Genomic DNA, 13,725 nt, shown 5'->3' with positions numbered 1-13,725 from the left:
GATTTTATCTTGATTATTTTTTCTTAAAGACTAAAAATATTCTGTCTTCTCTCCAGCGTCAACACACACACATGGGGTTAAGGGAATTCCCAGAGAACTAGCTTCCTTGAGTAAATCTGTGTAGCAGTGAATCACAGCAGGCCCTGCTTTTGGAGCAGATGCCTTAAAGAAGCAGGCTCCACTGGGCTTGCAGCCTGGTCGTGAGTCGCAGGGTTCGAGGAGATGGCTGTTTTTCTTGTGGCTGTGGCCCAATATCTACAGTGTCTAGCACCTAGTAGGCACTCAAAAACTCTTTGGTGAAGAATGAAAAAAACCTGGGGTCACCTTTGACTCCACCCTCCTCACTGAGAACGAGCATCTCATCCCTGACCAAGCCTGTATTTCTTCTGCGTCCCGGCACTCATCTTCCCTCCAGAGCCAGCCAGTATCACTCTAGGGATGACGTCATGCCACAGCCCAGTACTCCGGCAACCCTCGAACCTCCACCCCTGTCCCCTAGCAAACCATTCTCCTTCCTGCAGCCGGAGTGATCTTCCTGAAGAAGTAAAGCTTCTCCTGTCCCCTCTCCCATCCTCCCTAGGACACAGCCTAGATGCCTTTACAGTGTCAAAGGTCCCTCTGGTCCTCACCCTGCCCAGATCAGCTGCTTCTCGTACCACAGGCATCTCGTGGTTCCCTCACGATGCGTGCTTTCCTTCTTCCCTCCGCTAGGAAGGCTCCTTCCTGCCTTGTCCACATTTAAGATTATATCCCAAAGCCACCTTCTCAGAGGGATCCTCTCTCACTTTGTAGCACCTTTACCTGCTTCCTTCTCTGGGTTTCCACTGCACCAAGCAGCTGCGATGACTTGTGTTTCGGCATGCTGGAGGCATGTTCAAAGTGTGGTCCGTTTTGTTGAAGGAGCCGTGAGGTCTTATTTCGCCCAGGAAGAAATTATCTTATCTCCATGTTGTTGACATGTCCTCTGAATTTTATCCCATGTCCTTTTCTTCCTCTCTGTGCTGTTGGCAACACCCTGGGCCAGGCCCTTGTCTCCTCATGTCCAGATTATTACCGTGGTCGGTCATCGAAGGCATATGCACTTCACAATGCCGACCGTCCTCTGCAGGCATGGCCTTATGATCTTTCCTGAATCATTCAAAGAACCTTGCACAGTGCTGGCTTCATATATATTTCACAGAATTACACCTCACCCCAAAAAATATTTTAAGAGACTTAGGAAGTGTTGAAAGTGACATAAGGTAGACAAGACACCTTAAAGAATATAGCTGTCGGACTTCCCTGGTGGTGCAGTGATTGAGAGTCCGCCTGCCGATGCAGGGGACGCGGGTTCGTGCCCCGGTCCGGGAGGATCTCACATGCCGCGGAGCGGCTGGGCCCGTGAGCCATGGCCGCTGAGCCTGCGCGTCCGGAGCCTGTGCTCCACAACGGGAGAGGCCACAGCGGTGAGAGGCCCGCGTACTGCAAAAAAAAAAAATATATAGCTATCATCAAGCTACCAAATATTTATTGAGCCTACTATGTTCCAAGATGATGCAAGGCACCAGATGTACAAAGTTAAACAAAAGTCAGTCCCTGTCCTCAAGAAGCTTTCCCTTCCTTCTCTGGTTTGCTAGAATAAACATTTCCAGGAAGTTTTCTTCCTTTAGAAAACATCCAAATAAATAAATATAAATAAGTAAACTTTATATATACATCCCACTGGCAAGGTATTAGATAGAAGGCGTAGGTTCCTGAGTTCTGTAATGAAATGATTCGCTTTTGAACGTTTATGTTGCTTTCCTCTTAGTTGTTACCATCTAGGATTTTTGTGCCTTTTTTGATAGTTGCTTTTTTGGTGGTGCTGTTTTGTTTTCGTAGTTGGTAACCTGGTGTTCCTAAAAGTTATCCAGAGACTGAGTCCATCCCGGTCCCTGTGCACTCCCATTCCATTCTAAGACAGTTAGAACAAGGTTTGCCTCCCTTGACAAGGCTGCTGTAGTCACACTTCCAGTCCTGCCCCATGCATCATGCTGTCACTGTAATACTTCCAGGGCCCATCTGGAAACAGATTGATTATTTTGAACATGAAAGGTGTGTCTTGGGAAAAACCAATGAATCAAATGGAAAAATGAATTAACATCGTGAAATTTACCTTCCCAGCTGGAGACATGATATATTCATGGGTCCCTTAGAGACAATCCTCTTATAAGAATTCACTATTCAAGAAAGTCTGCAGTTAGGTGGAGTCAGAGCTCAGCTTGAAATGTATTTATATATGAATGAAAAGTACCCCTTGAAGGAAAAAGTTTAGAAGCAGAAATTTTTGTCTCTTGTGAAGGGTGCTTGGAATTGACAACTGGTTACCACAGGCTCTCATTCCAGGGCTTCTAAGGTCTGGGTGATGTTCTTAATGGGACTCGGCATCTGCAAAAGTCTCAGTTCAGTCCATTGACATTTATTGGCACCTACAAGGCATTGTGGTATCCTGTGGGGCTATAGAGCAAAAGAACAATATCTTCAGTTCCGTTAATAAGAAAAATAGATATCTAAGTTAATAAGGAGGAAAAGTTTTGTCTGGGGTTTCCTGGTGATTAATTAAGACTCTCATGACCGAAGGTATTATCATTAAGTATAGCGTAGGTGGAACACAGACTATGGCCGCTTGAGTTGTGGATGATTGCCCAAGAGATGAGAAGTAGGGGTGTCCTGAGGTTCACGCTTCCACATGTCGGAGCACCAGGGAAAAGTGACTGACAGGCGCGCCTTCTTCAATTACAGGAACGTCCTCCTCCATCCTATGTCCTCCCAGGTTCTAGGTATAAGCAAGGTGAAGTCAGAATGATTCTATTAGCAAACCCTGTTCAACTAAGCTGACCACATTGTAGGCTAATTAGTGGCCTTCCTGGACTACCTGGGACCCTAATCACCACATAGGACATTATGTTTTTAATGTAAAAACATTCCAAGCCATCCACTTACTAAAACATTAATTTTTTTAACGCAGTACCTTCCTCTGCGCGGTGCTACCTATGCAGGACTCAGCATGCAGTGGGTTCTCAGGTCTGTAAAATCAATGATTGAGAGCAAGTTTCCCCCAAGGTCACGTAGGGCTGAGTCTGAGCTGGAGGTGGATTTCTCTTGCCCACCACGTAAATGACACGAATATGAAGAAGCCGTGCAAAAAGCTCAGGCCCATGGAGCCAAGGTCAGTAAAGAATAAAACTGTAAAGGAATTAACTATTTTCATCCTCTTCCTCCCGGTTACACGCAGTGGGATGTTAAGGTAGGTGCCTCTCTCTGTATTCACACGTCTATATTATACATAAAGAGAGAGTCAGATAAAAGAAGGCATGGGTGCATTTGAATACAGGCGTACGGTCCAAGCGAATTTTCCCTTACAAGGAGGATTAGCGTGGCCTGAAAAACGCTTTACAGATGAAAACAAACATTTAAACTAAGAGCATATGTTAATTTCTAGATCACTTGGGAAAATGACACCCATTTTAGTTAAGTGTGAAAGAACGCAATTGGTAACTATATTTTTTCATGGTTAGTAAGTAGTCCAATTTCAAAGACTACATTATTAAAAACAAGATGAGAATCCTTTCTGGGATATTATATTTCCCGCTTCTATTCTTCTTGCTCAGAGTTTTTTTAACACGAAAGTTACACAATATTGGAAAAAAGCAAAACAAACGTCTGTGCAGCCATTATTCCCTTTCAGCGAACGTGCGCATGGTGGTCACCTCTGGAAGGCCGAAGTTCACATCCAGATTCGGCCAAGGGTAGCTGTTGGGCCATCCTGGATGTTGAGGGATGGGTGTTCCGGAGTGTAGGCTGATCGAGGGCTCTTAAACGTGCTGCCTCCTGAGGGGAGAGGGCTATTTAGTGAAATGAAATACTACTCTGTCACAACTTCCTCACTCACAGTTCGATCCTGGAAAATTCTTCCCCAGAGCTGTCATTGAAATCATTACATTCAGAATTAAACATGGTGTTACGGAGCAGCTGACAAGACCCTGAAGTACTATTGACACATCAGGTCTCACATTAATAATCAGCTTTTCCATACGGTGTATATGAAAAGGCCTGAGAATCTGGGTTCTTTTTTGGCCCTTTGGAATGTTCCTGATTTGCCTCCATAGGCTGGTCTTGTGCCACACAGCCTGACTGAATGAGTGGTGTCCTTCTCCTTCTCCCTTCTCCCTTTTGTCACTGACATCACCTTAAAAACCTTCCCAACTCATGTCCCTCGCAGCCCAGAGACCCTCTTTGTTCTCTCTCTTTTTTTTTTTTTTTTTTTGCGGTACGCGGGCCTCTCACTGTTGTGGCCTCTCCGTTGCGGAGCACAGGCTCCGGACGCGCAGGCTCAGCGGCCATGGCTCACGGGCTCAGCCGCTCCGCGGCATGTGGGATCTTCCCGGACCGCGGCACGAACCCGTGTCCCCTGCATCGGCAGGCGGACTCTCAACCACTGCGCCACCAGGGAAGCCCCAGAGACCCTCTTTGTAAGGCCCTGTCTGCCAGGTTTTCTTGCTCACCACCAGTGATTAAGCCCTGGGATTCACACTGCTGCCTCACACATGTCGTATCCACCACCGCGGTCCTAACTGTCCTTCTGCCTCCTATCCCGTCAAATCTTGCAGCTTTAGTCTTCTCTTGGCTTCCTCCTCTTTGTAATCCCTCCAGCATCCTCCCACCGTCCCCACAGAGGCAGCATGATGCAGGGAAAGGAGAACGGGCTTTCTAGCACAGAGGTTTCAGTCCATGCCCTGTGTCTGCCTCTGCCCACTTATACGGATGTCTTGCATGTGATAACCTCACAGAACCCCAGTTTCCCACCTGTAAACATTCCCTCACAGGGACCCGGGGAAATAAACCTCCATTCCTGTTGTGCTTTATTTCCATCTCTCTGTGAACTGCCTTGGCAACGCTAAACAACTTTTACAGTAATAAACTTGAACATTTTAGCAGTGTCTAGTAAAATCAGTAAAAAGTTACAACCCATTTCCTACGTCTTCAATACCCTCTGAGACTGTGAGGGATTTAACTAGGAGGTTTTAAGGAAACTAAATGTTGACCCCATAGCAGTGAAGATGTTTGTTATTAGTTTAGTAACATATTTCTCTTTGAAGAAAAAACTAGGTGATGGTATTTTCTTCTTAGGCTCAAGTCTTAGACACTGAGTGTCTGTAATCAATCACCCCTTAAAGAAATAAAATATAAAACTCTCTAAGGCAGAGGTTGGCCAACTTTTACTGTAAGGGCCAGATAGTGAATCTTGTAGGCATTGCAGACCATATCGCCTCTGTCACAGCTACTCAACTCTGCTATTGTAGCACAGTAATACACAAATGAATGAGTGTGTTCCAATAAAACTTTATTTACACAAACATGCAACAAGCTACATTTGGCCCATGGACCATAAAGTTTGCCTCCTACGTAAGTCATGAATGGAGATGACAGTGACCATAGTGATTCAGAAAACCAGATTTTTTTAGTGAAGGGCGGGTTTTAGATAATTCTGTGATAATTCTGGAATTATTAAGGTTTTTTGGTTAACACTGAATGCCATCACTTTGGTGGGGGGAGTGGATGGGGGGAGCAGAGGCTGTGCAAGTTTTCTAGATGGAAATATTAGTCAGCTCAGTATATTTGAATCTTGAATAAACTTGCCTTTGTAAGTAGATTTGGGTTCTTTAGGTTGGCTATTAGGGAACCCATCCTGTCTTCCCGCTCCTGGGACAGAGAAAGGACGAATTAGGGGAATCAGAAAGCCTGAGAAAAGGGGGAAATAACAATGACTACCATTTATTAAGCTGTCCTCCCCATCACAAACTATGACCATATTATCCCCATTTTACAGAATACGTGAAGTTTTAGTTGAGAGAGGATGAATACTTTGCCGGGATCACACAGTAAGTGTCAGAGCCAGCGGTATTGCTTTCTCCTTGGCCACGATACTTCCCTCAAGAAAAGTAACCTGCTTTCCCCGGGACGCCCACTTTCTTCAGGTTTAGAACCAGAGAAGGCAGTGGGGTGGGGGGAGATCACCCCTTCTTCCTTCTAGCTTTCCTTTCCAGTAACTGTTATGTTTAAAACACAAACAATAAACGTCTCGTGAGTCAACTTCTACTGCATGCCAGGCATAAAGCTTTCATTCTATTACAAAAGCTATTTTCTTCCCATTTCCAGGACTGCAAAGAGACAAGGAAATGGAACTTCAGACAATTAAGAAACGTGCCCTAGGTAGCACCAAGAGTTAATTGCAGAGTCAGAATTTCATCACGATTCTCACCAACACCAAAGCATTGTCTGCACACACAACTGCCGTAGAGCTTAGAAGTGAAACTCCCAGGCTCTTAAGCCAGACTGACTGGTTCAAATCTCAACCCACTGGTTACTAGTTGTATCACCCTGGACAAATTGCTTAATGATCTTGTGTGTTAGTTTCCTGATTTGTCAAATTAGGATGTTGATAATGATTTCCCTCTCGCAGTTTGTTATAAGGAATAAAATAATACATGCGTATCATAAATAGCACGGGCTTGGCTTTTTCCATAGACTATAAGCTCTATGAGCACAGGAGTCTGTTTTGTTTGCTGTTCTGTCTTTAGCACTTAGAATAATGCCCAGCACACAGTAGACAATATCGTTGCAGGAAGGAAAAAGTTTCAAACAAACTAGCCTTTAGATTAAGTTGTGACTGGGCTCAAAGCCAGCATGAAAAAAACATGGTTCTCCTTTTTCTTTACTTTTTTATGTATAACTTGAATTTGATACATAAAATTTAATATGTCTTTGAAATCATAACAGGAAGTGGAATAATGGAAACTAGCAATTGTCTTGGTTATTTCGATACTCCTGACAATAGCGGATGTTAGTACAAAGGTGAAGCGGAGTCTCATAGCACATAGCTTTGGATACACTCTCCTAATCCTTTGGTATTCCTAAAGGAACCTGCTTATGTAGTTCATTTTAAAATTCCTTTCATCCTTTTTCTCTAAATCTAATAAGTCTGTCATTATCACACATTTTATCTCCAAAAGTTTACTTTTACCAAACTTGTGTCGTATTTAATACTGTGGATTCTAAATGCGAGTCAGTATTTAGTGGCAACAGCTGCCAGGAGTCACTGTAATAAATGAACTATGGTCCCTTTAGCTGGCGAGATTGCTTTGATGTCTACACTTCAGCACTGATGGGGGCTCCGGAGCGCAACAATGCCTCCAGAGGAAAGGGTAAACTCATCCCCCAGTCTGAATGTGTACAAAAAGGAGCATATATACCGGAGGTATGGGGATGGCGGTGCCTTTGGAACAAACAATTCTTGCAGGTGGATTTATGTCCAGGCTCCGGGAAGCTGAGCCCCACGTATTCCCAAGAACACCACCTAGACACACTGTCATACCTTGGCAGAAAAACATTTTCAAGGCTTTATTGGATTTATGATAATATTCATTCTGAGTGTTGATAAACTGACACCCCTAACAATAGCAAAGCACTGGGGTTCTAATCTTTCTCCCTGGCTTGCGCTGTATACATTTATTTTCATTAAGAATAAGTATCTCACAGAATTGCACAGTGGCAGCTTATGGAACGACCTCCTTCGAATGCTCTATCTTCAACAATATGCCTACCAAGGAATCCTTTAAAGACCTCAGTCACTGGAGAGGCCAGAAAGAATCATTGTTTTTATTTGTTTTCATGCAGAATTCTCTACATGGTTTATGTTAAGCAATTGAAGTGAATAAGTTTTAAAGCTTCTTCTGCTTACAATCAAAATAATTTAGACGTATTAGTCTGATTTGTAATTTTCTTCAAGTCAAGAAGAACTGAATGTCTAATACATTTGGGAAACATTCGTAAATGAAAGATTTGCTCCAGTTTAAAATATCTATCTATTTGACTATTCTGTAAACCAAACTATAAATTGAACTGTAAGCCAAAGAGTTAAAGAATGCTGTGAGGTTTGACTTTCGCAGTGAAGACTTTGATTTTCCAGGAACCCAGTGGTAAACTTTAGTTTTGGGGTCAACCTCATGAAATAAGAATTTGGCCCAAAATGGCAGCAATAAAGAGAAATAAGATTTACCCTGAGATAGCTTATACATAAAGTATGATGAGCCTGAACATACGGTAGAATACCCTGCTGTTTAATTTCCTGTTGAAATAATAGCTAAAAATTTGTTATGCATGAGAAATTATGTGCAAAGCATCTTACATGTATTATTTTATTTCATCACTGTGCACTATTTTTTTTAACATCTTTACTGGAGTATAATTGCGTTACAATGGTGTGTTAGTTTCTGCTTTATAACAGTTGTGTAGTATTATTATTCTCATTTATTGATAGAGAAAAAGAGAGGAAAATAGAGATCTGTAAAGGTCAAGTAATTTGCCAGAGGTTACAAAGGTAAGGAAGTAAAGGAAGTAGCATAGCCAAGATTCAAACCTAGACAATCTGCCTCCGGAGCCTGAATTCTTGCCCATGACATAAGCCTAAATTACTAATGATGTTGGCAATAAATACGTTTCAGTTAAACACGAAAATAGTGACATATGGACAACGTATAAATGTAGCTCTATTATAGGTAGTATAACAAATAGTAAAATTGTATTCAGAATAAACAAAAACATTTGCCTTACACCCCTAAAAAAGCAATTCTACGTTTTTAGACGGCAGAATTTCAGGTACTGATGACTTCACATTACCCTATAAGCTCTGTTTTTGTTTCTGCATCCAAGGTTAGTATCTCCACATCTTATTTGAATTCATTGATCAACCAACAAAAAACTCTGTAAGCACTGTTATTCTTTTTTTAAAATCTAGACAGGACAATTCTGACCTTCAAAGAAGTTACAAAAATTGTCTACCATCAGGCAGCAAGTTGGTGGCCAAAGTGAAATTCCAACCCAAGTTTCAGGATTTCAAGTCTAATGAATTATTTCCCACCTTTCGCTATAAAGGTGACAGAGTGAGAACAAAAATGGCTTGTGAAGTCTCCTTAACACTATACTTCTTCTTTCTTCTCATAGGTCGCTACCCTCAGGAGAACAAGGGAACCTACATCCCAGTCTCTGTGGTCTCCGAGCTGCAGAGTGGCAAGTGGGGAGCCAAAGTTATCACGAGAGAGGACAGGTCTGTCCGGCTGTCCATCCAGTCTTCTCCAGACTGCATTGTGGGGAAGTTCCGCATGTATGTTGCTGTCTGGACCCCCTATGGTGTAATCCGCACCAGCCGAAACCCAGAAACAGACACGTACATTCTCTTCAATCCTTGGTGTGAAGGTAAGGGCCAGGGATTTATTTTCTTATTACAAAAATAGTTCCTATATTTCTAATGCGTCTCTTTTTGGATGATGGCAAAATTATTCTACAAGACGTCCCTTTCCTACATACACTTTCCATGTTTTAAAGATAGAAAAAGATACAAAATTTGTCCTCACTGTATATGAGGACATAACCTGAAGTTAATGCTGCTATAGATTTATTGCGGGAAACAATTGAAGATTGCCTAAAGCTGCACCATTAGTTAACTGTGGAGCTATATGTTGATGGTATCCCCTCTGTGTATGTTATTGCTCTGTAAACGAAAAGGGTTTCTTTAACTTGACTTTCAAAACTATTAGGATCCAGAAGATGTGGTGTATATATCTATATATCTAGTCTCAGCCATAACAAAGAACAAAATTTTGCCACTTGCAGCAATGTGGATGGACTTGGAAGGCATTATGCTAAGCGAAATGAGACAGAGAAAGACAAACACCGTATGATACCATTTATATGTGGAATCTAAAAAGTGCAAACTAGTGAATATGACAAAATGAAGCAGACTCCCAGAGAACAAACTAACGGTTCCCAGTGGGGAGAAGGAAGAGGGAGGGGCGATATAGCGGTAGGGAATTAAGAGGTACAAACAATGAGGTATAAAATAAGCGGCAAGGATATATTGTACAACAGGAGGAACATAGCCAGTATTTTATAATAACTATAAATGGAGTATAACCTTCAAAAATTGTGAATCACTGTATTATATATGTACAGCTGTAACTTATATCGTACAGCAACTATACTTCAATTTTTTTAAAAAAACTCTTAGAATCCGTAATCTGGCTTCAGAAAAATAGAATAAAGTTGACCCTGTCTGTAGTGGAACTAATTTCTCTGTCTCCTTAATTCAAGACGAGAAAGCCTGAATGTCTAACAGAGTCTACAAATTTGTTTATACGCATAGTGCGTGCACACTTCATAAACCGTAACTCTGGAGATGCAAACATGTAACTTTATTTTAATATAATACAACTTAATCTCTACTGCTATTTTGAGGCTTCCCTTCTGGCTGCTGCAGAAGTTAAATCTGGTTATAGTCAAATAAACTCAGTCAAGTCCAAGGATTTCTCTACCAATCCAATTTAAAAACTCAGTCACACACAGTACTTTTCCCTATCCGCATCTCTGCTCTTCCTTGTCTGCCCCCTGCTTCCATACTTGGCATGAGGCTGATTTTAAGTTCCAGAGGCAGATGCAATGTTGTAGCAAAATTGAGGGAAGAGAGTCCACGTTTAGATCTTAAGAAATAAGGTAATGAAACATATAAAAGCTGATGGGACCAAAGGCTTCTCACATCATCTTATTCCATATGCATTGCTCTCCAATATCTTCCAAAATGGGTCTATATTAGTGCTGACTTTGAACGTGAGAGTTGCACTTAAATCAGGCTTGATCCGAACTTACATACAGATAATAAGTGAACAACAATGTTTTCTACTCTGTATAACATAAACCTGGATCCTACTGACCTTTTCTTTGAACTGTCTATTCTAATAGATGTCACTGAGCTAATCCTATCCTCCCCACTCACCACCTCCATCATCCTATACCCAATAATCCTTATCTATGAGACAAGTGTTCAAAGTTGATGGTGACAGGAGCTGCTAACTGGGCCATGTGCAGTTCAAAGGTACAGGGATCTGTTTATAGTAACCTTGCCAACCAGATACAACTGCAAATGAGTGGATAATGGAGAAGACTGAGGGGAGTGAGGGGGTAGAGACAAACTAATGTTTTGAAAATGTTTACTTGGAGATAACTGTAGACACTCAACCAGAAATGACTGGAGATATCCTGATATGTAAGATGAGAATCAGAGATGTGAATTTGGGACTTATTGGCACCTTTGGAGAAAATAAAGATAAAGAAGGAAAGAGGATGTCCTATCAAGCCCTAAAGAACCCTAACATTTAGGGGTATAACAGAGTAGGAATCAGCAAGGGGGGCTGAGATGGTGGAATACGTAGGTGGTGGCCTAATATAAGAAAATTGTATTTTAAAAAGCCATACTTATAAAATAGGTAAACCAAGAATTTGTTACTGATTTTATTTGCATTAGAGAAAGAAAATCATACAACTTCATATAACTATCCAACACCCTAAGGTATTTAAAGAATGCTATGATCTGCCCAAACTTTGGTTTATTAACAGCTTTTCTGGATTACATCATCTGTGTAAGATGGGACACATGTCTACATGCATTTGCACTTATGTGGCCTCTCTTCTAGAGGTGAAAAGGGTTAGTCATGCTGCCTGACCTATTGACTTTACAGGAGGACCATTCAGGAGGTTGATGGTCTAATAACCTTCAACTACCTGATCATTGCCTTGGTGTTCCATTGTAGCCATGGTGAGCAGCTTCCAGGTACCTCTGCTCCGAAAGAGTGACATAGATCTAGAGATGACATGGTGGTACCACTAGATGCTGCGTTACAGAAAAGGAGCAGAGGGGCATTGCTGATCAGCGGAAGGTGAGAATAAAACCAGAGAGTTCTAGTAGGCACTTGAATAGGTGAGTCTAGAGCTCAGAGGAGATATAGCTGAGCTAGAGATATAAATATGACCGCCAGCAGGAGCCAGCGGCAAGTTTAAAGGAAGAACAGGATGGATTTAGTATAATCAACAATTCGAGTCAAACAAAGGACAGGGAGATTGACGAAGAGTAGCCAGTGGGGTAAGAGGGAATCAGAAGAACGTGGTGTCACAGAGTCAGAGCACCAACTGATTCAACGAGACAGGCTTTAGCTCTTTGGAATGCTGCTTATTAGTTGAGTAGGATAAGAAAAGAAAGTGGCCATACACTGTGAAAATACAGAAGTCATTGGGAAAATTAGAAAGATTGTTTTACTGGTGTGATGGGGACAGAAACCAGAGAGATGGGCACGGGCTACAATGTAATGGGAGGTGAGAAAGTGGAGGCACAGGTATTACCATCTCCTTCAAGAAGACCTTCTGTGAAACAGATGGTGATACGAAGGTCAAAGGAGAATTTTTAAAGACAGGACAGAGTGGACATAATTTTCTGGTGCTGGAGACCAACCAGGAGAAAGAGTTTACAGCCCAGAGGGAGGGTGGTGGTTCACAGCCTTCTCTGCCCCCTGGAATCACCTGGGGGCTTGGCCACTGACGCCGCGGTCTCCCCACCCAAACATTCTGCAGCTTGGGATCCAGGGCTTACAAAAAGCTCTGTAGATGATTCTTGAAGACACGGTTGAGAGTCACTGACTTAGAGAAATCCTTGAGTGGGTGGGATCTAGGGAACAGGTGAAAAGCCCTTGATAGGTGGGACTATCCATCCGCCACGGTGACAGGAGCAGAGTAGGATATGGGTGAAGGTGCAGGTTTTCTAGACTCAGTGGAAGGAGGACGAGGTTGTTCCCTTCTGTGATTCTGTGTTTCTCAGTAAAATGTAAAGCACAATCATCTGTTGAGAACAAGAGGCAAGGAGGGAGTATTGGAAGCTTGTTGGAGGAGACATAAGAGTTGCGAGGTGGGAAGCAGGCTTACTACATGAACATGGCAGGTGGGTCTGCCCCGGTCCCCAGAACCCAGAGAAAACTGCCACAACCCCTTAATTCCTTGGCCTGTGAAAGTCCAAACATTTCTGCAAATTTCTTGGGGATATTGTTGTGGCCATCTCTACGTGTAGGAATCCTATATCTCTCAGTGCTGACACCTGTGCTGTCTTAGAAACATCATGAACAGTTACCCAAAACATCTATGAATGTCTAGACATTAATTGCCACTCGGTGTGGGGCGGTGAGAGGAAGAAAGGTTTACAGTCGTCTCTCGGAATCCCTGGGGATTGGTTCGGGGACAGCCACAGATACCCCAGATCCACGGATGCTCAAGTCCTGTATTTGCCTTTCATATTCCTTGTGTGCCACGGATTCAACCAACAGCGATGGTAAACATAGTACACAATCTGCGGTTGGTTGAATCCGCAGATGAGGAACTCGCGGGTACACAGACCCCAACCGTGCTGTGGTTCTCCAACTCAGACCACATCAGAATCACCTGGAGGGCTTGTTAAAACACAGGTTTCTGTGCAGCATTCTCATATTGATGAGGTCTGGGTGGGGCCTGAGAACTTGTATTTCTAACCAGTTTCCAGGGGATGCTCGTGCTGCTGGTCAGGGACCACACTCACAGGACCACTGGTTTACATAATAATCACAAGATAATTATTACAAAACACAGGAGACTGTGTTCACTCTTCTTAAAATTCCACTGGCTCCCCCCTAACCCTAATTCCAGGCTCTCTTCAGCTTTTACTGCCTCCTCTCTCTCCCCTTTTGTTTTCCCTTGTCCTCCAAACTCTGCTCTCTCATCCTCTCTCAGGAGCAAATTCTCTTATTCTCTCACGCAGAACACGTCCGCAAGCCTTTTGATTTCGTTCTTTGGGCTTCT

General features: G+C 42.7%; 1 protein-coding gene across 2 annotated transcripts in view; it reads left to right on the top strand.

The window, feature by feature from the left end:
- F13A1 (coagulation factor XIII A chain) overlaps positions 1–13,725 on the top strand; it is a 152,236-nt gene that overhangs the window by 45,814 nt on the left and 92,697 nt on the right. For both annotated transcript variants that reach the window (XM_079934613.1, XM_079934612.1), the window contains one exon: positions 9,022–9,273. In XM_079934613.1, the coding sequence (XP_079790739.1) occupies positions 9,022–9,273 (252 nt within the window). The remainder of the gene's footprint in view (positions 1–9,021; positions 9,274–13,725) is intronic.

The sequence above is a fragment of the Stenella coeruleoalba genome (assembly GCF_951394435.1).
Source record: "Stenella coeruleoalba genome assembly, chromosome: 10".
NCBI classification, from domain to species: domain Eukaryota; kingdom Metazoa; phylum Chordata; class Mammalia; order Artiodactyla; family Delphinidae; genus Stenella; species Stenella coeruleoalba.
Note: the sequence above shows the minus strand (reverse complement) of the source record. Positions and strands in the feature narration are given on the sequence as shown.